The sequence below is a fragment of the Lotus japonicus genome, chromosome 3, assembly GCF_012489685.1.
Source record: "Lotus japonicus ecotype B-129 chromosome 3, LjGifu_v1.2".
NCBI classification, from domain to species: domain Eukaryota; kingdom Viridiplantae; phylum Streptophyta; class Magnoliopsida; order Fabales; family Fabaceae; genus Lotus; species Lotus japonicus.
This window is the reverse complement of record NC_080043.1, coordinates 12918233-12946068: the sequence shown is the minus strand read 5'-3', so window position 1 is coordinate 12946068 and position 27836 is coordinate 12918233. Positions and strand designations below refer to the sequence as shown.

The following is a 27836-nucleotide window of genomic DNA, read 5'->3' as shown; positions in this document are numbered from 1 at the left end:
GGGTGGGGATGGGTTGCTGATGGGTTGCATTTTGAAGATGATGATGAATAATTGAATAATTTTTGCCTCCTCAAATCCCTCTTCTCATCTGAATTTGGGTTGAAAAGCTTAAAGCTTTCAACTTTTTTTCTCATTAAACAAGGGTCAGATCTGGTGGTTGGGGGTGATGCTTCTGAAATCTGGGTTTTGAAAGATGTTGAAGATGAAAAAGAGAAGGACACAGAACATGGCACACAAAGCTGCTGGGGAGGAGCCTTTGCCTGAGGAAGATCCTTCAAACCCCATTTTCAAGCCACTACCTGAGCCATCACGGTTGGAGAATTTCCTCATAACAAACCAAATTTCTAACTACTGCAACCAATTTCCGTTTGGTCAACAGACGGAAGCTAACGGAAGGGCTTCGTTAGCACAGTTTTGTAACAAAGGGGAGCTTGACCGCAACTTTTATACACGGGGGGTGCGGATCGCCCATTCTTGAAACATCAGGGGCCCAAACTGGAATTAAGCCTTCATTTTATAATCTCTAAACAATATTACAAAGGAATAATAATGTTTGCTTAAAAATTGATATCTACAAATAAGAGAAAAGAAAGAAATGAGTTATATGATTTATGATTTGTGATGTGACAGAAAATGCAGAGAAATAAGAAGAAAAATGTGTGAAATAGAGATGGAAGAGGAATTATTCATTACTCATGTATGTTACATGCTAGATTGTATCTGTCATATTTCAGTGATATATTAAATTGGAAGTCATGTTCTGCAAGCGTAGAAGGAAGAAGAATTCTGCAAGTTGGCCAGCTTTACTTCTTTCTTTAATTAAGTCAACTTCTAGGACTCGACAATAACCCCTTTTTTTCTCCTTTCTTGCACGACCTTCACATAGTAGTAGAGAAAGAGAAGGTGAAGAACCATTCCTAGATATCCTCCCTCACCATCCAAGGCTGTTAAGTTCCAGTGCTGTCCTCGCAAGCCCAGAAATAAATATGGTTAGTTTCATTCCCTCTTTTCTTTTTCCTCAAATATTTTTGCTTGAGAATTGATTTTAGTGCGTAGCTTCGGTACCCTCTGAAAATGAGAGGTTCAGTACCCTGCAGTTCATATTATTTAGACAATAAAAGACTAAGTTGAAATTTTAAAAAATTGTTACAAATTATAAAACCACGGCAAATCAAAGCAAAGGGTATGAAACCGTCCTATTTTGAAATGGTACTAAAGAAATTGTCTATTTTAATGTCACATCTTTAGATATTCATATTATCCCCTTCGGTACTTTTAGTGTACGAAATGTAAAATGTGTTCCGCACCTATAAATGCGGTGTGTAATTGGTTCCAGCACATATAAGTACGGTAATATTGAGTATCGAGAAAATGAAAATGGGTGAGCAATTTCCTTTTTGTTTTGTCTTTCCATGGAACTCTGAATTCTCATAAAACAGAAAAGAGAGAACTGAACTGAACTGAAGTGTTCCCAACCAGAAGTACAAATCTATGAGTGATTTGAAGTTTTCTTCAAAAAAAGAAGAATATAAAACCCCTAAAAAATGTATGGTACTTTTGATCACGATTTATTGATATTTTCTCATATAAAATGACCATTCTATACATACATTTTCAGCAGTTGCAGATGTTGTTTTGTCTAGTTTGAGTTGGATTGGTGATCGGTCTGATAGAACACTGCAAAATCGAAGGATTATTCATGAGTTTTTGTCATTTGTTTTTCACCTACTAATTATTGGCTTGTCTCATGCTGATAGTTTTGATTTTAACATGGGATCCAGTGTTTAATCTTGTATAGCATTGTTCAGTAGCGATCAGTTTAATTGAACTGGTTGGCTGATTGGAAGTGCTATGGTATGGATCCACCACTGTTTCTGAACTACTTGATTATCAGAACATGTGGTATGCTTAATCTTTGGAGCGTTTTCTGTTGAATTTTCTGGTCTAAATTTCATGGATACATTTTTCATTGCCATTATTTATCATGTAATTATTTGCTCATTCCATGGGTTTACGATTGTGTTTGGATAGCAGGTGAGTGTAAAGGACTTTAATCACTATCCAAAGAGCTACGTTCACTTTTTAGCCTTGTAGTGAGTGCTAATATCGGTTTGCACTAGTGCTAATGCTTATCCAAATATAGCTGTCCTTGGCCTCCAAAGTACTCATTCTTTTCATTTTCATTTTCCCTCCAAGTACAAATTATTCATTTTTTCCTCATTCTTTCTCATGAAGTAGGCGTGGTGCTTTAAATAGATTTATTGAAATTTTGGCTTTTGGTAGAACTCATTTGCATCTGTTCTTTTTTTACCTCTGCCGGGTATATGGTATATTGATTGGTAAGATTGTTGCTAATTAGTTAAACATTAGTCCATATTCATTTATTTTCCCTTTTGAGTTTTGACCATAAATTTCCTTCTTCAATAGAATCTTTGCTAGTTTCTTTTCAAGTTATTATAAATTAAATGCATGTTTGATTTGCAGAATTAAAGATTTGGAAGCGACCAAGATGATGGGAAAGAAATAAGGATACAATTATACAAAGCAAAATGGCAGAAGCTGCAATTTCATTTGCTCTGGGGCAAGTTCTCCAGCTCTTGAAAGAGAAAGGAGCTCTGCTGAAAGGCGTTCACAAAGAATTTGCAGACATGAAAAATGAGCTAGAAAGTATTGTAGCCTTCCTCAAAGATGCAGATAGAAAGGCTGCAGATGAAGGGAGTTCAAAAGATGGGATACAAACTTGGGTTAAGCAGCTGAGAGAATTGTCTTTTCGCATAGAAGATGTCATTGCTGAGTGCAATATTTATGTGGCACAGGGAACCCATCAAGTTGGATTCAAAAATTTTATTCAAAAGATTTCTCACATGATCACAACAGTAAAGCCTCTTCTTCAGATAGCATCGGAGATTCAAGACATTAAGGAATCTGTTCGAGTAATCAAAGAAAGAAGTGAAAGGTACAACTTTCACTACTCACTTGAACATGGATCACGAAGTGGCAGATGGCATGACCCTCGAATGGTTTCCCTTTTCATTGAAGAAGCTGAAGTTGTAGGATTTGAGGGCCCAAGGAATCAACTGGTTGATTGGTTAGTGGACGGATCTGCTGCGCGCACCGTGATTTCAGTGGTTGGAATGGGAGGGCTCGGGAAAACCACCCTTGCCAAGAATGTTTTTGACAACCAAAAGGTGAAAGGGCATTTTGATACACGTGCTATCATCACAGTTTCTCAAACATACACTGTAGAAGCATTATTGAGGAATGTACTAAAGCAATTCTATATGGAGACCAATGAGCCGCTTCCTGCCGCCATACGCACCATGGATACCATTTCACTTGTAGCTGAAATGAGGCGTTACTTGCAGGACAAGAGGTATGTAATAGTCTTTGATGACATATGGAAGTTAGAATTTTGGGATGAGATCCAACTTGCTACACTTGATAACAACATGGGAAGTAGGATAGTAATCACAACCAGGAACTTGGAGGTTGCATATTATTGTAAGAAATCATCTCTTGTTCGCGTGCACAAGTTGCAACCCTTGCCTTCAAATAAAGCATGGGAACTCTTCTGCAAGAAGGCGTTTCAGTTTGATCTCAATGGAAATTGTCCACCAGAGCTAGAAGAGATGTCTAGTGAAATTGCTAAAAAATGTGAGGGGTTACCACTTGCAATTGTGGCCATTGGGGGTCTTTTGTCAACCAAAGACAAAACTGTGTTTGAATGGAAAATACTATGCCAAAACCTTAACTTTGAGCTGAGGAGAAATCCCCATTTAACTAGTTTGACAAGAATCTTAGCCCTCAGTTATGATGACTTGCCCCCTTATCTCAAATCATGTTTCTTGTATTTTGGTATATATCCAGAGGACTATCCTATCAGATGCATGAGATTGGTTAGACAATGGGTAGCTGAGGGGTTTGTTATAAATGAGGAGGAAACAACTTTGGAGGAAGTAGCTGAACAATACTTGACAGAGCTGATCCACAGAAGCTTGGTTCAAGTCTCTTTAGTTAACTTCGATGGTAAAGCTTCAATTTGCCGAGTCCATGATTTGCTACATCAAATGATCGTAGGAAAAGTGAAAGACTTGAGCTTTTCTCGTGTTGTTCTTGAAGATGATCAACCAACCCCTGGTGTAACAGCTCGACGCTTAGCCATAGCAACTGATTCTTTTGATGTGCTTAGCAACCTTGGAGAACAATACTCAAATGTGAGGTCCATTTACATTTTTGAAGCAGGTGGGTGGCCAGAGTACTTGTTCAGTAAGTTCTTTGTTAAGTCTAAGCTTTTGAAAGTGTTGGATTTGGAAGCTGCATCATTGAATTATGTTCCTAATGATTTGGGGAATATTTTTCACCTAAGGTACTTGAGCTTAAGGAAAACAAATGTTAGGTGTATTCCAAAATCCTTTGGTAAACTGCAGAACCTTGAGACCTTAGATCTTAGAGGAACACTAGTGCAGGAGTTGCCAATCCAGATATGCAAGCTTAAAAAATTACGCCATCTTCTAGTTTACTATAGAGATAGGATTCCTAGGAGTAATACGATTCATGGTGAAACTGGAGTGCGGTTGAATGGAAGTATCGGAAACTTGACATCTCTACAAAAGCTTTATCATGTGGAGGCAGACCATGATGGATTGAACCTCATAACAGAACTGAGAAAGTTGAAGCAATTAAGGAAGTTGGGGTTAAAGAATGTAAGGAGGGAGTTCGGAAATGCTTTATGCGACTCAATACAAGAGATGAGTTGCCTTGAATCTCTTTCTGTCAGTGCCATAGCTCAAGATGAAACCATAGATTTGCAGCTTATTTCATCTCTACTTCAGCTTCGAAAACTTCACTTGTTTGGTCGCTTAGACATGTTGCCAGACTGGGTCACAAGGCTCGAGTATCTTGTTAGGTTGTCAATTCATTTTTCCAAGTTGAAGGGTGATCAACTGAAGTCACTTAAAGATCTACCAAATTTGATGCGTCTCTCGATTGGACGTGATGCATATGTTGGTGAGTCATTGCATTTTGAAATGGGATTTCAGAAATTGAAGAGGCTATATCTTACAGACTTGAATGAAGTGAACTCTATTGTTATAGACAATGGAGCTTTACCTGCTCTTGAACGACTTTTATTGAGGCGCTTGCCCCAACTTAAGGACATGCCGTCAAGCTTTCACCTACTTAAAAGCCTTGAAATTTTGTATTTGACTGATATGCCACATGAGTTCAATCAAAGCGTTGATCCAGAACATGGACCTAAGTACTGGGTCATCAAGCATGTGCAGTTGGTATCGATTAGAGAACAGTTTGGTCCAAATATTCGGGACTACAACCATCGCACTATTCATCATCCAAGGGATATATGAATCAAAAATTACAAGGTACTCTTTTCCTCTAATAGCATACTTTTTTTTTGACATTCTCTAACAGCATACTAGATCCATTTTCATTAGATTATGTTTACCAATGCAAAGTGTTTCTTATAAGCTCCTTTCATGATTTGCACGCACTTTTTCGATACAAAAGAATACTTAGTGTGATTGGAAATATGGTAGCTTTTCACAGAAATTATTCTAAAAAGTGTAAGTGTGGATTTGTAGGCTTTATGAAATTACTAGTATATCAACTCCTAACTTTTTCAAATTCTATAAATTTGTAGGCTTCTCAATGTGGATGGAACATGAAAGTTTCGGATTCTCAATATGCTGCTGTGCACAACAGGAGCATTTGTTGTTTCTTCATTCTTATTTTGTGCTTTTCAATCCCTAAATGAAGTAAACTATTGGGGTCATACTTCCTCAGTGCATCTTTTATTTTTTGATGAAGTGGATATGTTAATGCACTTTTATTCTGTTTCTTATGGTGTTTTAGCTTACTTCCTAATTTGCGTAGTCTATAGTTGTTAACCCAAAAAGTTCACTACTTCTTTGATTCGGATCGAGGGCATATAAAAGTTTGAAATCTATAAGATCAAGCAAAGAAGTTGAAGTCCAAGGCTCTATAGTTTGAAGGCATTTAAACTTAGTTTATAGTTCTCTTCTACCTTGGAAAATTCGAACAACATAGGTGAAATATTTCGTTGCTTTTCGTTCTTGGTTTTATTATTGACGTTGTTGTCCATTGTTGAGAGGACTTGTATCTCGACTCCCTTTTAATTCAATAAAAGTTTTTCTTTAAAAAAATATTGATAGTTGTCTGTTAGTTGCCAATTCAAGCGACTTGTATCAGTACTAGTTTATGACTCGTGCCTTGCACGGGAAATTTAAAATTATATGTAAATTTCATTGTTTTATAGCTTGTATCAGTATAAATAGGACATACCATATAGCTTGTATTTATATACTGTGAGTTCAAAAGAAAAGAGAAAAAAATGTATGATGAGAAAATTAAGCAAGTTTAAACTATGTTGTCTAAAAATGTAATTTGTTTATTTATAAAGCCAAAATTGTATGATGAGTTAACTCTTCTCTTATATCCAATTACATTTAGCACGATTTTCCTTATTGACTGTCCACTTTGAAGAAATTTTTTTTGTCTCTATATATCTGTTCACTTAAGTTTCAAGAAAGCATTAAATGATGATTTTTTCAAGAAATGACGTTACGGGAACAATAAATGAGAAAAGATAAAATGCATTTTAAAAAGTGAAATAGGAAAACAAATAATACACTTCCATAAAAATTAATAAAATTAATTACACTCCTTAATATGTGTGTTTCTTTTTTCTCTTGACAGTTATATAGGAAAAGAGGTAGTAAAATGGTTTGAACGCAATTTTTAAAATCCATAAATAATACTATTTTTTAAACTAACTAACTAGCTTAGATCATTTTGGTTTTTGATCTCTATTTCCATGTTCAAATGCAAGTAAAAAGAAGTCAGCAAGTTGGACTGGACTGAATAGTGATGACGTGCTACCTGCTTTTGTGATTTATAATTCCACACTTACTTAGAGCATCTACATCCATCATACTCACTAAAATATCTAAACTTATTTTTTACAATTTTTCATAATGCCACATCATCTACACCACTTTACTAACTTTTTACTTCAACCCAACAACTCTTAAAAGTTTCTATAGTAGATCCTACCATCAATATCACATTTATATATTTTATTATTTATCTCTATTTTAATTAATTATATAATCTAATTATATTAGTTGTAAGTGCTTGTAATAAATACAAGTTCACTTTTCAAGTCTAGTGTAGAGTATCTATTTCCACATACTTATCTTTGTCATGTTGGAATTGAATATGTACTTCAATGGTAATAGATACTCATATAAGTATGTATTTAACATTAGATACTACCATTGGAGATGTTTTTATCATGTCACCTCACTAAGTTATTCATTTCTGTTCCACACAAATCTTCTTCATCTTTGACTTTCATTCATTGTTTTCTCCTCCCTCACCATCCATCGTAGGCAGTTACTTTCCGTTGTTATCATCGCAAGCCCAGAAAAAAGAAATGGTTAGTTTCATCCCTCTCTTTCCTTGGTTTTTGAATTTTCGTTTTCAGTTGATTCTGTTTTTTGTCAACTGTTTATTGGCTTGTATGTTGCTGATAGAATGGATTTTAATATGAATTTCAGTGATTTTAATCTTGTATAACATTGTTGTGTAGGTATCAGTTTCAGTTAACTAACTGTTTGGTTGATTGGAAGTGCTATGGTATGATCCACCGCTGTCATTGGACCACTGGATTGTGGTTATTCATAAGCTAATTTGAGAAGCTTATTGAAATAAGCTCAACGTAGGTTATAACCTCGTCTGGAAGAACTTATTTGAGCTTATCTTATAGCATAAGCGCTTAGTTAAGTGTATGGAAGAGCTTATGTAAATAGCTCATGACGTACCTATAAGCTGTTTTCAGCTTATTTTCATAAGCTGTTTTGATGAACTTATGAATAAGAGCTTATCCTTACCTATAAACTATTTTCAATTTCTCAAATTTCCTTATGAATAAGCGCTTTAATAAGCTGTTTATGCAAACTCATCCTATATATAGGTATAAGTACTTACTAATAAGCTAATACGAACCGCTTTTGAAGATAAGCTCAAAAAAGCTTATAGGTAGGTCATAAGCTATTTATTTAAGCTTTCACACATACTTCCCCCCCCCCCCCGCCATTATTTATCATCTGATAGACATGGTGCTTTAAATGGATTTCATTGAAATTTTGGCTTCTGGTAGAACTCCATTGCATCTGTTTTTGTTGACCATATGCCTGGTAGATTGATTGGTAAAATTATTGCAAATTAATTAAACTTTAGTCCATATTCGTTTATTTTCCCTTTTGACAGTAAATTTTCTTCCTCAATCGAGTCTTTGCTAGTATCTTACAATTAAGTGCCTGCTTGATATGCAGAATTAAGGATTTGCAAGCAACCAAGATGAGGTGAATGAAATAAGGATACGAAGCAAATGGCAGAAGCTGCAATTTCGTTTGCTCTGGAGCAAATTTTTCAACTCTTGAAAGAAAAAGGAGCTCTGTTGAAAGGCGTTCACAAAGAATTTGCTGACATAAAAGATGAACTAGAAATCATTTTAGCCTTCCTCAAAGATGCAGATAGGAAGGCTTCAGATGAAGGGAGTTCAAAAGATGGAATAAAAACTTGGGTGAAGCAGCTGAGAGAATTGTCTTTTCGTATAGAAGATGTCATTGCTGAGTACAATATTTATGTAGCACAAGGGACTCATCATGCTGGATACTCAGCTTTCCTCCAAAAAATTTCTCACACGATCACAACAGTAAAGCCTCTTCATCGGATAGCATCCGAGATTAAGGACATTAAGGAATCAGTTAGAGCACTCAAAGATAGAGGTGAAATGTACAACTGCAAGCCCTCACTTGAACATGGATCAAGAGGTGGCAAATGGCATGACCCTCGAATGGTTTCCCTTTTCATTGAAGAAGCTGAAGTTGTGGGATTTGACAGCCCAAGGAAGCAATTGGTTGATTGGTTAGTGGACGGATCTGCTGCGCGCACTGTGATTTCAGTGGTTGGAATGGGAGGACTCGGGAAAACCACTCTTACCAAGAATGTTTTTGACAATCAAAAGGTGAAAGGGCACTTCGATACACGTGCTTTCATCACAGTCTCTCAAACATACACAGTAGAAGCCTTGTTGCGGGACGTACTAAAACAATTCTATACTGAGACCAATGAGCCGTTTCCTGGAGCCATAAACACCATGAATACCGTTTCACTTGTAGCTGAAATGAGGAGTTACTTGCAGGAGAAGAGGTATGTAATAGTCTTTGATGATGTATGGAAAGTAGAATTTTGGGATGAGATCCAACTTGCTACACTTGATAACATGGGAAGTAGGATAGTAATCACAACCAGGAACTTGGAGGTTGCAAATTATTGTAAGAAATCATCTCTTGTTCGGGTGCACAAGTTGCAACCCTTGCCTCCAAGTAAAGCATGGGAACTCTTCTGCAAGAAGGCGTTTCAGTTTGATTTCAATGGAAATTGTCCACCAGAGCTAGAAGAGATGTCTAGTGAAATTGCTAAAAAATGTGAGGGGTTACCCCTTGCAATTGTGGCCATTGGGGGTCTTTTGTCAACAAAAGAGAAAACTGTGTTTGAATGGAAAAGACTATGCCAAAACCTTAGCTTTGAGTTAGGGCGAAATCCCCATTTAACTAGTTTGACAAGAATCTTAGCCCTCAGTTATGATGATTTGCCCCATTATTTGAAATCATGTTTCTTGTATTTTGGTATATATCCGGAGGACTATTCTATCAGATGCATGAGATTGGTTAGACAATGGATAGCTGAGGGATTTATTACAAATGAGGAGGAAACAACAACATTGGAGGAAGTTGCTGAACGATACTTGACAGAGCTGATCCACAGAAGCTTGGTTCAAGTTGAAGTTGACTACGACGGTAAGGCTTCAAGTTGCCGAGTCCATGATTTGCTATATCAAATGATCGTAGGAAAAGCGAAAGACTTGTGCTTTTGTCGTGTTGTTCTTAAAGATGATCATCCATCCCCTGATGTGATGACAGCTCGACGCTTGGCCATAGCAACTGATTCTTGTGATGTGCTTGGCAACATTGGACAATACTCACATATCAGGTCCATTTACATATTTGAAGCTAGTGGGAGGCCAGATGAATTGTTCAGTAAGTTCTTTGTAAAGTCTAAGCTTTTGAAAGTGTTGGATTTGGAAGCTACATCTTTGAATTCTGTTCCTGATGATTTGGGGAATATTTTTCACTTAAGGTACTTGAGCTTAAGGAAAACAAAAGTTAAGTGCATTCCGAAATCCATTGGTAAACTGCTGAACCTAGAGACCTTGGATCTTAGAAACACACTAGTGCAGGAGTTGCCTAGCCAGATATACAAACTCAAAAAGTTGCGCTATCTTCTAGTTTACTTCAGAAATAGAAGTAATACGATTCATGGTGAAACTGGAGTGCGGTTGAATGGAAGTATCGGAAACTTGACATCTCTACAAAAGCTTTATCATGTGGAGGCAGACCATGGTGGATTGAACCTGATAACAGAGCTGAGAAAGTTGAAGCAATTAAGGAAGTTGGGTTTAAAGAATGTAAGGACAGAGTTCGGAAATGCTTTATGTGACTCAATGCAAGATATGAGTTGTCTTGAGTCTCTTTCTGTGAGTGCCATTACAGAAGACGAAACCATAGATTTGCAGCGTATTTCATCTCTCCATCACCTTCGGAAACTTCACTTCTTTGGTCGCTTAGACAAGTTACCAGACTGGGTCACAAGGCTTCAGTATCTTGTTAGATTGTCAATTCATTTTTCCAAGTTGAAGGATGATCAACTGAAGTCACTTAAAGATCTACCGAATTTATTGCGTCTCTCAATCGCACGCGAAGCATATGTTGGTGAGTCATTGCATTTTGAAGTTGGATTTCAGAAACTGAAGAGACTATATCTTGTAGACTTGAATGAAGTTAGCTCCATTGTTATAGAAAACGGAGCTTTACCTGCTCTTGAACGGCTTCTATTGATGCGCTTGCCTCAACTAAAGGAGATGCCATCGAGCTTTCACCTACTAAAAAGCCTTGAAACTTTGTATTTGACTGATATGTCACATGAGTTCAACCAAAGCATTGATCCAGATCATGGACCTAAGTATTGGGTCATCAAACATGTGCAGATGGTATCGATTAGAGAAAAGGTTGGTCCAAATTTTCGCGACTACAACTATCGCACCATTCATCATCCGAGAGATACATGAATACAAAATTTCAAGGTACTCTTTTCTTCTAACAGCATACTTAAGTTTATACTCAGTACTCACCAATGTCTTGTATTGCTCATTTCATGATATGCACGCAATTAGCTTTCCATGTTGAGGGGAGAAATGATTTTATAAAGTTTAACCGTGTATTCAAACACGCTATTAATGTATCAACTCTTAAATTTTCATGTTGTTCTGTAAATTTGTAGGCTTCTCATTTCTCAACGTGGATGGAACTAGGAATGTTGTGCACAACACGACCATTTTGAAGTAAACTATTGGGGTCATACTGCCTCAATACAAATGAACCTCATGAATTTCTTTGATAGTTATTAATGTTTTCAGGGGCATTTTCTATTCCTGTCACTGTTGTGTGCGTCTTTTATTTTTCAATGAAGTGACTATGTTGATGCAATTTTGTTCATTTTCTTATGATGTTTAGGTCATTTCCTAGTTTGCATTGTATATTGAACTATCTATCAGAAATAATACCATGGGAGATGATAAATGTCACAATAATATTGGGAAAACTCTATTTTTTAGAAAATTATTATTCATATTTTGACGGGTTCAATGATACATATTTAGTGAAAGAAAATTCTATCACAAAATTCTTAACTAAGTCAATAGCTAAAATCAGTAGCTAAAAATCTGTGATGAAATTAATGATGAATATTTTAGTGACAGAAAATGATGTCACCAAATCCGATGTTAAGCAATTAAAAATAATTTATGATATTTCCAAACCCTGAGTCCCCAGAGCATGTTGCCCCTTACCTTTCCCATCCTTTACTGGATGAGAACACTCATAGCCAAGAACTCAACATAGCTCTTCTTTCAATGCTTTGTAGATTGGGCACTTTTGCCCGGAAAAGACATTTTTTAAGCCTGAGGGGCGGTGAGTGGGGTAGGAAATAGTGAAAAAAACCGGAATACCTTCCCGTCAAGTGGATTGAATGAGAGGACGTTATTTGCTTGCTTCTCCTGTTCGCTCTAGTTCCGCTGATAGTTGGTTCATGATATGATATAAGAACCTTTATGATTAAATAACTTAGAGTTACATCTTATTGTTTTAATTACTCTAATAAAAAGTTGAATTTCAGCATATGATGAATGAACTTTAGCTATTGAGATAAAAGAAATTTATTAGGGTCGGGAACCTGATAATTGATTCTTGAGTATTGACATGTATAATGTACTATAATATAATGTTTAGTTCCAATTACATGTTTAATATGTGGTCCACTCAAAATTACATGTTGTCTAATGTGATGAATATAGAATGAAATGAAACATCAGAACCAACAAAACACCAAATTAATTTTTACTAAACTTAGATATTTTCTTGGACAAATACAAATACTAAAAAAAGAATAAAAATTTAGATCCAATATTAATAAGCCTCCTTTGTTGACAAAAATCCATTTCAACAGTCCAACCTTAACACGTGTCTTATCAAAGACAGAACAAAGCAGAGCATCATCATCACCTTCTTCTAGTTCCAACTCAATCTCTCTCTCTCTCTCTCCACTGAATCTGATCAATCAATGAGAAAATGAACAACGACCCTTCTTCTTCTTCTTCTTCTTCTTCTCTTCCAACCACTTTCTTCGGTCTTCTTCTTCTTCACTCCTCCAAATGCAACAACATCACTCTCTCTGAAGTCTTCACCGACTTCGCCACCAGAGAATTCAATGCATTCCTCTGGTACGCTCTCATTGTCACCACCACGCTTCTGCTCAGAAAACTCTTCAAACTCTTGTCCTTGTGGCAACTCGCTAGAACCCTTCCTGGACCTCCCTCTCCCTCTTTCTTTGCCCACCACCGCTACCTCGTTTCCCGGCAAAACTTTACTGGTCAGTTTTTTTCTGTTTTCTTCTTTCTTTTTATAGCGCTTACATTTTATTTTATTTTATTTTTTACTTTTCTCCTATGATGGCTTGTGTTTTCTGGGAATTCGTTGCGTATTGAGAACGTTTGGATACCAGCTTATTAGAGTTTATCGGAGCTTATCTACTACAAAAACACTAAATAAGCTCTAATAAGTGCTTTTTGGTTTGCATCCAAACGAGCTCTTTAAGGGTTTGTTGAATATTGTGAAGTTTATTTATGCTTTTTTTTTGTTTGGAGTTGGAAGATGAGAGGTCATAGAACCAAACTTTTTTGGTATATCGGAAATATAATTTGCACCCTCCAGGAATCATCAATCCCTGGATGGTGGTCCTTCGTCTCCCCAACCCATATGTTCCTAGCTCTTACCCAGTGGCGGATCCAGGACCCCAGGGTCAGGGGGTTCAAATTTTTCAAAACAACAGGTAAAAATCTTGTATTGTTTCTTTCTAATCCAAACACTAAAAGCAAATTGAAATCTAAAAACAAATTGAAATCACTTTCAATTGAAATCTAAAAGCAGAATTTTGGTGGCTCGGAATACTTTTTCTTTGACAAAAAACAATGGACTATGATCTTAATTACATTTTGCAATGAGTTGTTTACATATTTATCTTACATGTATACATCAGCCATCAATGTATGTAAGAAAAAACAACTAAAAGAACACAGAAGATCTTTTTTTTATAAGCCAAAGTAACATTAAAATGCAAAGGGGTGCCCATCCATTTACAAAAGAAATCAGATACAATCAAGCAATTAAAGAAAAGAAGAAAACCAGATACAGGGAGAAAGAAAACCAAAACAAAACAAGGGAAAAAAAATGAGAAATGCACAGAGGTGCTAACATGAAGTACAAGTTGAAATTAAATCATCAACCAGCACACTTTCCCCACAATCCAAACCAAAACCAACATATTCTTCAATCATCACCCAAATAACCAGCCGTTGTAAAAAAGAATTCACATTGCTCACTTGATGACCTAGACCATAATCAGAATTCTTAATATATCTTATGGCCAATAATCAAGATCAAGATTGTGTTGTCCAAACAGCACTTACATAGCACAATCACATTCACATAAGCAGTTTGCTTCAACCCAGTATACAAAGAGTAATCAAAAACAAAAGAAAAGAAAGAAAAGAATAGGGGAAAGGAATGAAAAGAAACAGATCAGGGTAGCAATTAGAGGATAAAAGAAACTACCTATATAAACCAAGAGTATATATATGATTAAAAGCACACGTAGTGCCATCATAATACAAAGTAGACCCAAAGGACAAAGATAAACATACAGCAGCAAAAAAGAGAAAAAACAAAACCAGAGGAGAGATTGGGGGTCGCAGCAAGTGAGCATTGGAACAAAAGTTTCAAGAGTCAAAGCTTCAAATCCCCAACAAAGTCTGCTTAAGCAATGGTACACCACCTCAACAAAGACTCAAATTTCATCTCCTTAAATCTACCCGATGTTGGAAATCAGATTGCAGCCTTTAGACATAATAGTGAGAGCATCAAAAATTCAAAATTGCTTTCTTATGTTTCTGAAAAATTATCCCGTTTTGCATAAACATAAGAGAGAGCAAGGAAAATTCAAAACCAAAAATCAATTTAGCAACCTTACCTTACCCACCCAGTAACCCTCTGATAGAGATAGAGAGGCATGAGTAGTGAGACAGAGACTGCGAGAGTAAGAGGTGGCCGCTTGGCCGGTGGACGGGTGTTTGACGGCTTAACCTAGGGTAGAGAGAGACATGCCAGACTACGAGAGAAAGAGGGTGAGGTTGTGTCGCTGTGAGTACGTGTGAGAGAGAGGAGTAAGTGGGGTTCAAGGTGCAAAATAAAAATCTCAGGGGGTTCAAAAAAAAAACCTATACAAGGGAATAAGTGAAATTTATATTTTTCCAGGGGGTTCAGTTGAACCCCCTCACTATAGTGTGGGTCCGCCCCTGCTCTTACCACTTGAACTATCTTTTGAGGACAGAGGTCATAGAAACTGGCAAAATGTGGTTTGGCCATTATGTATAAAATTTTATTAATTGAAATTGTGTAATAAATAAAAATATATTCTATAGAACTGTAATTGAATTTGATTATGTAGAAAAGAAGAATAATATCTTTCTATTTTTAGTAGATAGTTAGAAACCTATAAGAATAGGAATTTTCCTATTTTGAATATTAAGATATATCTTGAAATGGTGTCCATTAGAGAGCAAAGTTATCCATATGGTACTATCCATGCTGGCTTGTGATAATTTCGAGCTCTATAGAAAGAAAAGGTTCCAAAAGTGGTCTGTGGATTAAGTTGTGTGATATCTAATTATGGCAAGACAGTGAGATTAAAGTGTCATTGTCACTTCTGTTTTATCAATAAAATGGAGCTAAGATATTTTATGTTGTGACTAAATACTTTGAACTTAATACTAAAAGGGTTTCCAGATTGAGTTGAAACTGTTTGCATACATTAGCAAAATGGTCCCTTGAAAACTGTTTCTAAACCTCTGCCCTTTGCTTATTGTTTGTGGCTGAAATCTGTTATTTAAGAGTTGTCCTTTATTTTTTGTTTCATAGTAGTATGAAGAATTTAACATTGAGTGAAAATGATAGAATATGACACTCGACTCCGTACCCTATATTATATTTGGTAATATTATTAAATTGTTTTTGGTGTTGCCTAATGAATAATATTATAGTTGGATGTAAGCTTTTTAAACTGATATTATACTTGGCCTTTTGATTTCTAGATGTGTTGTCAAAATTCCATGAGAAGTATGGACCGATTGTTAAGCTATGGCTTGGTCCTACTCAGCTTCTGGTGTCAGTCAAGGATCCAATGTTAATTCAAGAGATGCTTACAAAGGCTGAGGATAAATTGCCTTTTACTGGAAAAGTATTACATCTAGCCTTTGGGCAATCAAGCCTCTTTGCTCCTTCCTTTGAAAAGGTGCTTAAATGTCGATCTTTCCAGACATATTTTCCTGTCCCTACCTAGTAATTTATTGTGTTTATGATAGTCTTGATATTAAGTTTAACCTAGTATGTCGATGACTCTGGCGATGTTTTAAGCAATGCTAATAGGAAAACTTATCTATGTCTGCAGAAGTATTTGAAAATACATAACTTCTTTTTCGATCTAGTTAGAAGTAGACTGTACTCAAGAGGACCCTTAAACAAAGCACTAGCTAACATTTGAACTGGCCTGGAATGTGATGAAGTTCGGATATTTTCTTTAAACTTATTCAATTATCCTTATGTGCATATATTTTTCTATTGACACAAATAGATACTCACATTTTCCCCTTCTCCCAATGATAATTATGTTCACTAAAACAAGTGACATGTGAACTTTGTGTTTCTGATTGGTGGTTACAAGATACACTAGTGTTTTGCAATTTTAAAAATGTCTGTGGTCTCTCAGTTGAGACCTTCTGAGTTATTATTAAAGTACTCTGTTGGTATATTTTCATTATTTATTTCAAATGTCTGTAGAACTTACAAATCGTGTCTTCTTTCTATATCGTGGTCACATCCTGTCTTTAGGCTAAAAAAAGAAGGGAATTATTGGCAACAGAGTTGAATGAAAGATTGCTAGGGACTGCTGATCTGATGCCTATGAAGGTTGCTGACTTTATCGTAGATAAGATAGAAAACACCAGGGTCAGAGGAAGTATTGGTTGTAGATTGGTTTCCCAGCATATGGCTTTCACCTTAATGGGAGCCACATTCTTTGGAGATGGCTTCTTGGCCTGGCCAAAGGCTGCAATGTATGAGGAACTTCTTACAATGATTGGTAAAGATGCTTGCTTTTGGGCCTCATATAATGTTACTCCTTTCTGGAAACAAGGATTTTGGAGGTATCAACGCTTATGTAATAAGTTAAGATGCTTAACTCAGGACATGCTTCAACATTGCAGAAAAAGCTGCAAGATATTTGGCCATACTGATGAAAATGTTCATAGTGAAAGTTCAAACCTAGACATGAAATCAGCAGATGGTGCACAATGTTGTTCTGATAATGAGTTCCATAATTACTATTTTTCTCACGACCTTAATGGTCACCAAAATGCTGATGATGAAACCTGTGGGAACATCATGCGTGTTATGTTTCATGGATGTCAAACTACAGCTGCTTTAATTGCGAATGTATTGACTAATCTTGTGACGCATCTGGAACTACAAGATAAGGTTGCAATATGTTTATTATGTCTTCTTTATATCCTGTTCATGATTGGAAGTCATTGTGAATAATTTTTTTTTGTTCTCCAATGATCAAAACCAAGAGTCTAATTCCTGTGCTTAAATGATTACCAAGGTTTACTTATTTTGGTTGTGTAAAAGGTTAAAAACGAGAGTCCATTTAAGATTTACAATCTGCTTATCGAGAAGAGTACTGTTTAAGGTGAATTTGTTGAGTTTGGAATTTTCTTTCTTTATTTGGAAATATGCATTTGAACTTTACCTCTTTTTTGCATCTGTTTATGGCTGTGAATGCTATATGTATGTGCTTTTTCTATGGCAGATATTGAAGTTACATTTTCCTCCTTATCCTTTTGAGATGAAATTTCTTAACCAGATTGTTGTCAACACATATCAGTTGCTGTACTATCTTTTTGAATGAAAAGAAATTCTGTTAGAATACAGATTCATTTATTTGCACAAAGGTCTTTCTAGTGTATAGTTTTTATACCTGATGCTGTTTTTTTTCAAATATGGATTCAGTGTAATTCTTGATGTTAGCAAGGTATTGCTTGTAACTTATTTTCATATGCTCTTACAGGTTTATTCAGAGATTAGCATGATTGGAAGAAACCCATCAAAATATAAGCATGAAGATGTTTATAGGATGCCATTGCTATTGGCTACAGTTTATGAATCTGCGCGCCTGCTCCCCATTGGTCCAATGCTGCAGAGGTGTTCTTTGAAACACGGTGAGATATTGCTTACTATTCTCTGAAGCAAGTATACAATAGTCTATTGTGTATTCCACGCAAATAATTTATTGAGTAATGGGTTCCTTGAGCTTCTTGTGTCCAAAAACAAACAGATATGTAACCTTGGCTAATTTTTTGTTTACTTGTTAGCAATGTGAAAATGTGCTTATTTGTGCATGGCTTGGTTAAGCACTAACATTGTTGGAATAAAAGAGAACAGTTGGGAACTTGTATCCCAACTCTACAACAATATGAGAGGTTATTGTAATTTTATGCATGGTACTAATAAGTGATGATATGGTTGTGATGATCATAGGTCTAATATCTTACATATTGTGCAGATATATAAATAAAAATTGTCTTGAGCTTGAAAGCAGTCGGTTTTTTTTAAAACAGTCGTTACTTTGAAATTATTTTGTTAAATATATCAGACAATTAAGATCAGTGAGCATTTAAAAACTCATTATGTTATCTACATAAGAAAGCTTGGGGATGGCATTGAATGTAAACAAACTTTTGGGCAATTTAACCATTTGGAAGTTCAAGGACAAATTTGACAGGACCAAATTATGTGTACAAAGCTTTGATTTTAATACTTGTTTAATGATTGTGCTTTTCATGTTGATGATGTGTTACTCGTAGTGCATATATAAGTGTGCTTGGATTTGGCACTAGCATTAAAATCAGCTTCTTATTTTTCGCAAGAAAATATGAAAAACTCATTTTCTTATTTTTCGCTTTTAAAAGCTGTTTTCGAAACATAATCCAAAATGCATGGTTTTGCGTTGTTGCTTTTGAGTTTTGACTACTGTTTCAGTAAATTATACATAAACACTGCTTTTTAAAAACAAACTTTGAGAATGGTTTCACGCTTGCATACATCCTGTTGACTAGGGAATTTACTTTTGAGCCCATTTCTTTAATATTGCACTGGAAGGCTTAGTTTTAAAGAAAGGTTGTTGAGGTGATGTGCATGCATGAAAGTACTCTTGATGTCTTAAATCTGTTCAGGATTGCTTTTAAACTTTTCTAGCTTGACTTCTGGATATATTTATATTTATCCGTTCTAAGCAAAAGTTATGGTTATATTTAACTCTCTGCGTTTTCACTTCATTAATGTTCATCCTTGATCCTTGGACCAGACTTAAGTTTTGCAAGTGGCGTAACCATACCTGCTGGAGCGATGCTTGTTGTGCCTGTTCAATTGGTACAGAAGGATGACTCCAGTTGGGGGAGTGATGCATGTGATTTTAATCCACACCGATTTCTATCAAATGATACAAAAGGATTAGGTACGAATGTACAAGCCTTGATGCTTTGTGGACAGTTTTGTATCTTACTAATGTGTAAACTTGAGTTTTGCATTTAAAATTTAGTTCCTCACTGAATTTTGTCTGCTACCCTGCCATCATTGCAGTACTTGGCGCCATTTATGAATGTTTTTTCATGACTCTTACTTCCATTGAGGTTTTCGTAACACCAATCCCACCCAAACACATTGAAATGCATTTTTATCTGTATTAACATTTAATGTAGACTTGATCTGAGTTTGTATTGATTTGCCGACACTAATTTCCACTGTGCGTCATTTATGCTGGTATACATTCTCTGCTATAGTCGGAGATAGTAAACCATGATATTTTACCTTGTTAATGCCTGTGTTTCTTGATTCTTGCTTATCCACTATGAAAGGGTATTGGATGATTTAGGATGAGGATTGACTAGTGTGTCAAATGGGGAATTTGACCTTTATCATTTGAATTATTGTGATGCCCTCTACAGGTGGTTGATAGGCCTCCAAGTCAGAATTGGGCTGATACTAAGGATCATAGGCCCAAAGTGTGGCAGGTGTATGCCAGGAAGAATAAGAAAGGAAGCATCTAGAGAGAATAGGGAGCTGGCAGTATTAGAGTGAGTCATAGGTTTGTTAGTTACGGGAATCAGGGGAGAGGTTGTGCATATAAGGAAAGTTGTGGTTAGCATGTGGGGGTATCTGAGAGTATTGTTATTGTGAGAGTGAATAGAGAATTATGCTTTCTCTATAGGAGCCTAGCTCTGGAGTAGTAGAGTGCTACTGCAATCATCCTTTCTCTTTTATATAATCAAACAATTCTCTTTCTATCCTTCATTGCACATCTACTGTTACATTGGTTTGCATCAAATTGGTCCGACCTGCCGGATCTTTTCGAAGCGGTACCAGTGTAGACAAGACGATTTCAGCGACGACGCATGCCACCTAGGAAGATGGAGGCGAAAGTTGCTGCTCTCGAAAGCGAGGTCGCCAACCTGCGTACCACCTTGGTCACAATGCAAGAGCGAGCTGAGAATCATCAAGCACAACTGCTTGAGATGTTGGCTACGAACTTTTCCAAACAATCACCGGAGAGAGACGAAGCTGGAAGAGTACCTCAACACGTTTCTGTAACCAAATCTGGACATGATGACGGAGAGCCTTCAAGGGTCTCTGGTTGGACCAAGCTTGATGGTGGGTTGCTGGATGAATTCCGAAAATCAGCGAAGAAGGTAGAGCTTCCCTTGTTCAACGGGGAGGACCCAGCAGGGTGGATTGCAAGAGCTGAAGTGTATTTTCACATCATGGGAACAAGCCCTGAGGTCAAAGTGAATTTGGCCCACTTGTGTATGGAGGGATCAACGATCCACTATTTTAACTCTTTGCTGCATTTGGATCCTGGGTTGACCTGGGAAAAGCTCACCAATGAGTTGCTGGAACGCTATGGTTCTGCAAGCAGAGGTGATGTCTTTGAGCAGCTCTCAGATCTCCAACAAAAGGGGACAATAGATGATTACGTGTTGGAGTTTGAACGTCTGCTATCGCAAACACCCAACCTTCCCGATGAACAATACTTCGGGTACTTCATCCATGGCCTCCGGGAGGACATCCGAGCAAGAGTGCGGAGTATGCGTACCCTGGTTTCTCTTCCACGATCTCGTTTGATTCCGCTGGCGAGAGCGGTGGAGACGGAGCTCCACGGCCCTGGACACTCGCATCATGGGTCGAAAGGGGGAGGATCTCGTTCAAGTTTCGGGTCGGGTTCTTTTATCCGAGCGGCCCAACACTCATCACCTGGATCTGGCCCACCGGGTCAGAAGCCCAACCAGGGCTGGGTTATGGTCAAGGGGAAGGAAGAAAAAGGGGATTGGCGAGAAGACGGTGCTCAACCTCGCACTCCGCCACGCGATCGAGGAGTACGCCATCTCCCTTACCAGGAGCTTCTGGACCGTCGCCAGAAGGGACTGTGCTTCAAATGCGGTGGCAAGTACCACCCTCTCCATCAATGTCCCGATAGGCAACTCCGAATAATGTTGATCGATGAGTCAGAGGAGGGGGGTGATGAACCAGCACAGGAGGCAGCAGCGGAGGATGCGGAAGTAGACGGAGCGTGCAGCATCATGAGTCTAGGGGCTGAACCGAGTCGCACCCAAACCATGAAGCTACAGGGAGCAGTTTACGGGGTACCCATGTTGATTTTGGTCGACAGCAGTGCCACGCACAATTTCATCTCCCGGCGAGTAGTGGAAGCCATGGGGTGGGTTGTTCAAACAACCCCAGTGATGCGAATTCGATTGGGCGATGGTTTCCAAGCCATGGCTAGAGGAAAATGTGATCAGGTAGAGGTGGGTATCGGTGATTACAAGACTAAGGTTGATGCTATGTTGTTTGACCTCGATGGTATCGACTTGGTGTTGGGGATAGCTTGGTTAGCTACTCTGGGAGAGATGAAGGTCCATTGGGGCAAACAAACCATGAAATTTCAGCAAGAGGGGAAATGGGTTTGTCTCAAAGGTCAGGGATTATGCTCAGCAGGAGAGTGAAGCTTTACAGAGTTTTTTTGACAATAGCAAGCGTGGATTGGGGGAGTGTTTTCAGACCACTTCTCTGCTTTCCCAGGAACCTGCAGCAGTCAAGAGCAAGGGTTCTCTTTTAACCAGAACCCAAGAACAGCAATTAGCTTCTTTACTGACAGATTTTGAGGAGGTGTTTGCTTCACCAACCGGGTTACCACCAAAGCGTCAGAAAGAGCATCAGATAACACTGGCAGCTGGGCAGGGACCTGTGAATGTCAGGCCCTATCGGTACTCTCACCACCACAAGGATGAGATAGAAAAGCAAGTCAGGGAAATGTTGGAGTCAGGGATCATCAGGCACAGCCAAAGTTCATTCTCGAGCCCAGTAATCCTAGTGAAAAAGAAGGACGGGACATGGAGAATGTGTGTGGATTATCGCGAGTTGAACAAAGCTACTGTACCTGACAAGTATCCAATCCCGGTCATTGAAGAGCTGCTTGATGAATTGCATGGAGCGTGCTATTTCTCGAAGCTGGACCTAAAATCTGGCTACCACCAAGTATTAGTGAAAGAAGATGTCCATAAAACTGCCTTCCGCACTCATGAAGGCCACTATGAATACCTGGTCATGCCTTTTGGCTTAATGAATGCTCCTTCCACCTTCCAAGCATTGATGAACGAAGTATTCCGCAGTTTACTCCGCAAGGGGGTGTTAGTCTTTTTCGATGACATTTTGGTATATAGTGAAGATTGGGCTACACATCTTTGTCTTTTAAGCACTGTACTTACCAAATTGCGAGAGCAACAGCTTGTGGCAAACCGTAAGAAGTGTTTATTTGCCCAGAAATCTGTAGAATACTTGGGGCATGTTGTCTCAAGTGATGGGGTAGCCATGGATCCGGGGAAAATTCAGAGTATCATGAGTTGGCCAACACCAAAGAATGTGAAGGGAGTGAGGGGATTCTTGGGAATCACTGGGTACTACCGTAAGTTCGTCAAAGACTACGGAAAAATTGCTCGCCCGCTCACTGAGTTAACAAAGAAAGATAGCTTCAAATGGAACAAGGAGGCCCAAGAAGCTTTTGAGACCCTGAAAGTGTGCATGACCACAGCTCCGGTTTTGATTTTGCCTGATTTCTCCCAACCTTTCACCATTGAGTGTGACGCCTCGGGCAGGGGAATTGGAGCAATCCTTCTGCAAAACCACAGGCCAGTAGCATACTACAGTAAAGCTCTAAGTGAGCGGAATTTGACGAAATCAGCCTATGAGAAAGAACTAATGGCGATCGTCTTGGCTGTGCAACATTGGAGACCCTACTTACTTGGGAGGCATTTCACTGTTAGTACTGACCAAAGGAGTCTTCGCCAGTTACTTCATCAAAGAATAACAACTGTGGACCAACAAAATTGGGCGGCGAAACTCTTAGGCTATCGCTTTGATATAGTGTACAAGCCTGGGATCACCAACAAGGGTGCTGATGCGTTGTCCAGGATCCATGAGGATGGAGATTACCAGGTTCTGACCTCTTATCCTAATTGGACAGAAGGTACAGTTCTGGTTCAAGAGTCTCACCAGGACCCAAAGCTTGCTAAAATTATCACTGACTTGCAACATGATGCGGCAAGCAGACCTGGTTTTTCCTATGTGCAAGGAGTGCTCTATTATCAGAATCGTATGGTGATTTCTTCAACTTCGCAATTGATTCCCAAGTTACTGTTGGAGTTCCATGCAACACCTCAGGGAGGTCACTCTGGTTTTTACAGAACCTATCGCAGAATGGCAGCCAACTTATATTGGATAGGAATGAAAAATACCATTCAAGAATTTGTGCGTGGGTGTGACATCTGCCAGCGTCAGAAATACTTGGCCACTTCTCCCGGAGGTTTGCTTCAGCCTTTGCCCATCCCCGACAGAGTGTGGGATGATGTGTCCATGGATTTCATTAACGGCTTGCCAAAGGTTAAAGGTATCGACACTGTCTTTGTAGTTGTGGATAGGCTCTCGAAGTATGCTCATTTCATTCCCCTCAAGCATCCTTACACAGCACGTATGGTAGCAGAAGTGTTTGCCAAGGAAATAGTTAGGCTCCATGGTATCCCGCGATCCATAGTCAGTGATCGTGATCCAATTTTCGTGAGCAACTTCTGGAAGGAACTTTTCAAGCTCCAAGGAACTCATTTGGCAATGAGTACGGCTTACCATCCAGAAACGGATGGCCAAACGGAGGTAATCAATCGCTGCCTAGAGACCTATCTGCGATGTTTCATAGCTGATCAGCCTCGTTCTTGGCTCTCATGGCTGCCCTGGGCAGAATATTGGTACAATACCACATACCATGCTTCCACCGGTGTCACTCCTTTTGCTACAGTTTATGGACGCGCACCACCCACTATCCTGCGATTCACATCTGGTGAAACAAAAGTGGAAGCCGTTGCACAAGAATTGTTGGATCGCGATGAGGCTCTTCGCCAACTCAAGCATCATTTGGTTCGTGCCCAGGGAAGGATGAAATTCCAAGCTGACAAGAAGCGGCAAGATAAGCAAATCGCTATTGGAGAATGGGTTTTTGTCAAGTTGCGCCCTCATCGCCAACAATCCGTAGTTCAGCGGATCAATCCTAAACTCGCTGCCCGGTATTTCGGTCCTTTTGAAGTTCTGGAGCGTGTGGGAGCAGTAGCTTATAGACTTAACTTGCCGGCTACCTCGCGCATTCACCCTGTCTTTCACATTTCCCTTTTGAAGAAGGCTGTGGGAAATTATCCTATTGAGCAAGAGCTGCCACAGGAAATAGATGGGGAGTTCGTAGCTACAGTGGAACCTGAGAAAGTGTTAGCCACCCGTTCCATATTTCAACTTGATGAAACAGTCAAGCAATTTCTTATCCAGTGGCAAGGGAAGCCCGCGGAAGAAGCAACTTGGGAGGATGAACAAACGCTTTTGAAACAGTTTCCCGCTTTCAACCTTGAGGACAAGGTTGCCCTTCAAGGAGGTGGGATTGATAGGCCTCCAAGTCAGAATTGGGCTGATACTAATGATCATAGGCCCAAAGTGTGGCAGGTGTATGCCAGGAAGAATAAGAAAGGAAGCATCTAGAGAGAATAGTGAGCTGGCAGTATTAGAGTGAGTCATAGGTTTGTTAGTTACGGGAATCAGGGGAGAGGTTGTGCATATAAGGAAAGTTGTGGTTAGCATGTGGGGGTATCTGAGAGTATTGTTATTGTGAGAGTGAATAGAGAATTATGCTTTCTCTATAGGAGCCTAGCTCTGGAGTAGTAGAGTGCTACTGCAATCATCCTTTCTCTTTTATATAATCAAACAATTCTCTTTCTATCCTTCATTGCACATCTACTGTTACATTGGTTTGCATCAGTGGTTAGGTAGAAAATTTTGGTTGCTCATATATCTCATTGATAACTCTCAGGTTCAGCTGAACTAAACAATCCAAATGAAAATGTAGCGTTTCTTCCTTTTGGATCTGGTACACGAGCTTGTGTTGGGCAGAAATTTGTTATCCAAATTGTTGCCACATTGTTGGCATCACTGCTAGAAACTTATGAGGTTTGTCCTGTGAATCAATATTTTTGCTCTTGGTACTTCTGTTAGGAGAGAAAGACATGAACACAATTAAAATTATAAAATTGCATTAACATTAAATGTTAAATATTATCAATTCAGGAAAGGATAAACACTAGAGAAACAAATGGAGTGTGAGGGAAATGATGAATGTAAGTATATTATGTAGTAAACAGTAATAAAATGTTGTCATCTACTATTTCCAGCTCATTTTGTTTGACGTTTTAGAATAAAAAAATTCCTCATTTTGATCGTCATTATACAATACCAATGAACAATTGAATATTTTTTTCCAATTTTACCCATAAGGTCATAAGAAATAGGAAAATAAATGAGATAAATTAATTAATGTACGAGATATTAAGGGTATAATAAGAAATTAGATAATAATTTTTATGAAAAATAAAAATATTAATTATATTTCATAGTTCTTGCACCACAACTCTAAGCGTCAAATGAAATGGGACTGAAGTAGTATATATATGAAACCAATGGTGGCATACTCTTCTAACTATGATGTGGATGTAAGAAGTTATGTTCCAAAAAATCTAACTCTAAAGCAGGGTATGTATTCTCTAAAGGTAAATCACTAGCAATAGTAGCATAGATGACAAAGTGAATGAATTTCAATAAGCTCAACGAAAGTGTGATGACTGCCATATGATACTAGTATTGTCATCAAGTTATGATTTGATGTTACAGCGTAAATTTTTGTGATCTAGATATAGTGTTTGGTGCTGATTTCATTGTTCTGCAACAACTGATATTAACTTTATATGCAGATAAGGCTCAACTCAGGCTCGGATGATGACCCAAAACCAATCTTGAAGAATCATGTTCTTCAGCATCATCCTGATTCACCAATATTGTTTGTGAGAAGAGACCAGTGAAAGAAAATAAGTACAACCATACTGTGTAGATAAAGTTGGTGTAGTAATCCAAGTCAATGATGCAGAAAAATTCTGGACCCTTTTTTTCTTCTTCGCAAGTTATCTTTTTCCTTTTTGTTCCAAGATGAATGGGGAAGCTCTTCTTGATATTCATGGCTCATGGCTGTCATCTGGGAGGATACAACTTAGTTTCTCAAGTTTTTTCCCTTCCTGTTTTAAACATTGCCCTAGTGTTGGTTTCAAACCATATGGCACATCTTTTTCGTGGAAAACATTGTGGGTCTATGCTGCTATGGAGCCTTAGGTTTTCCTTCCCCTTCTTTGGATGTGAACCTCTTTACATATATGATGTTATCAACTTTTTTTACTTCTGAAAGAAGTTTGTTTTTGTATCTTGATTTTGCCAGAATGAAATGTACTTGGATATGTACTTTAATTGCCAAACATTATGTGGAACAGCTGGTTATCCTAAAGGCAAGGCTGATTGTAATGGCGATAAATGCATACTTTATATATTGGGCAGTGTCTATTATGAGTCACTTGAAAACTGCCTCATGGTAGGTCATTGGAAAATTTCTTTAATCATAACAATGATGCCATTCACTAATTTTTACTTTTCTGAATTACCCTTGTTCCCCTCCCCCTCCAATCGACAATCTTCTCCGACTCACCACCATTTCCATCCATTCCTTGGCACACCATGCCTTTAAGTAAACAATTTAATGAAGTGTTTGTTGCCCCAAGTTCTTATTATAAGCCAATTTGAAAAGCTATTAAAATAAGCTATAAATAGTTTATATCTTGCGCTTATTTATAAACTAATTAAGTGGGGTGTTCGTGGTCCGGACAAGATTGATTTTAATCCTATTGATTTTGTTAAATTGCAATCCAATGGATTTGTCTAAAAAATTAAATTTAATCCGATCCAATTTATAGCCGTGAATTGAATTGAATTGAATTTTTCGGCTAAGATGTAAATATGCAAGTATGAATTTTTTTTATTGTAAGTATGAATGAAATGAAATAAGTAAAATTAAAATTATATATTTGCAAAATTATTTGGATTGAATAGATCGATTCTGTTTAAAAAGTTAAATTCGAAATCTGATCCAATCCAACAAAAAAAATCTCGGTTTTCATTTTATTTTCCATCCTTTCTATTTCAAGTATGATTGGATTTCAGTTTTTTTAATCAATTTTTCCGTTTTTATTGAATTGAATCATTTGAGAACACATCTACTAACCAGAGAAATAAACTCAAAACAGGATATAATTCCATTTTATCAGAAACTTTTCTCAAAGGAAAAAATACACATGTTTTTTTATTTAGTATATCAAAAAGATAAATTGCATCCGCTAGAAATTGATCGTAGACCTCTCATACCTAACTCATATGTCCCCCAGCTCCTACTACTTGAGTTATCCTTCAGGACATACACATGTATCACTTAAACTAATTATAGTTGTATAAAAAAAACCAATTATAGTTGGTTTATTCATTTAGCATCCTTCT

The 27836-nt window shown here is 37.8% G+C and overlaps 3 protein-coding genes and 1 long non-coding RNA gene across 10 annotated transcripts; 3 read left to right on the top strand and 1 right to left on the bottom strand.

Annotated features, from left to right (window-relative positions):
* The first annotated feature begins 727 nt into the window (after window positions 1-727).
* LOC130748130 (disease resistance protein RPM1-like) lies at window positions 728-5950 on the top strand. Its single transcript, XM_057601286.1, has 3 exons — window positions 728-989; window positions 2485-5378; window positions 5657-5950. The coding sequence occupies exon 2, from the start codon at window positions 2550-2552 to the stop codon at window positions 5361-5363; it is 2814 nt and encodes a 937-aa protein (XP_057457269.1). The 5' UTR covers window positions 728-989; window positions 2485-2549; the 3' UTR covers window positions 5364-5378; window positions 5657-5950.
* A 1372-nt stretch (window positions 5951-7322) lies between these two features.
* On the top strand, window positions 7323-11752 carry LOC130743208 (disease resistance protein RPM1-like). Of its 3 annotated transcripts, none has more exons than XM_057595344.1 (4): window positions 7333-7474; window positions 7628-7756; window positions 8373-11245; window positions 11443-11752. In XM_057595344.1, the coding sequence occupies exon 3, from the start codon at window positions 8429-8431 to the stop codon at window positions 11228-11230; it is 2802 nt and encodes a 933-aa protein (XP_057451327.1). In that variant the 5' UTR covers window positions 7333-7474; window positions 7628-7756; window positions 8373-8428; the 3' UTR covers window positions 11231-11245; window positions 11443-11752. The 3 variants fall into 3 exon arrangements, with proteins under 3 accessions (XP_057451328.1, XP_057451327.1, XP_057451329.1); XM_057595346.1 differs by having other exon boundaries at window positions 7628-7760; XM_057595345.1 differs by lacking the exon at window positions 7628-7756 and having other exon boundaries at window positions 7323-7474.
* Window positions 11753-12589: 837 nt separating this feature from the next.
* Window positions 12590-26862, top strand: LOC130743210 (geranylhydroquinone 3''-hydroxylase CYP76B74-like). Of its 5 annotated transcripts, XM_057595351.1 has the most exons (9): window positions 12781-13089; window positions 13371-13548; window positions 15866-16065; window positions 16662-17306; window positions 17899-18049; window positions 19195-19344; window positions 25282-25418; window positions 25536-25585; window positions 26216-26862. In XM_057595351.1, exons 1-8 carry the CDS (start codon window positions 12928-12930, stop codon window positions 25569-25571), a joined length of 1659 nt encoding a protein of 552 aa, XP_057451334.1. In that variant the 5' UTR covers window positions 12781-12927; the 3' UTR covers window positions 25572-25585; window positions 26216-26862. The 5 variants fall into 5 exon arrangements, with proteins under 5 accessions (XP_057451331.1, XP_057451334.1, XP_057451332.1 ...); XM_057595349.1 differs by lacking the exon at window positions 25536-25585 and having other exon boundaries at window positions 13431-13548; XM_057595347.1 differs by lacking the exon at window positions 25536-25585.
* On the bottom strand, window positions 13826-14938 carry LOC130743211 (uncharacterized). The gene is made up of 2 exons (XR_009021397.1): window positions 14746-14938; window positions 13826-14106 (listed from the first exon to the last, which is right to left on the bottom strand). It is a non-coding gene; the product is annotated as an uncharacterized LOC130743211 (long non-coding RNA).
* Window positions 26863-27836: the final 974 nt, after the last annotated feature.

Excerpts from the sequence above, each read along its gene's own strand:
- LOC130748130 (XM_057601286.1), top strand. The coding sequence starts at position 2,550 with ATGGCAGAAGCTGCAATTTCATTTGCTCTGGGGCAAGTTCTCCAGCTC.
- LOC130743208 (XM_057595345.1), top strand. The coding sequence starts at position 8,429 with ATGGCAGAAGCTGCAATTTCGTTTGCTCTGGAGCAAATTTTTCAACTC.
- LOC130743210 (XM_057595347.1), top strand. The coding sequence starts at position 12,928 with ATGCATTCCTCTGGTACGCTCTCATTGTCACCACCACGCTTCTGCTCA. Across the intron at positions 17,307-17,898 it reads ATCTGGAACTACAAGATAAG|GTTTATTCAGAGATTAGCAT; the intron begins GTTGCAATATGT and ends ATGCTCTTACAG. Across the intron at positions 25,419-26,215 it reads CACTGCTAGAAACTTATGAG|ATAAGGCTCAACTCAGGCTC; the intron begins GTTTGTCCTGTG and ends CTTTATATGCAG.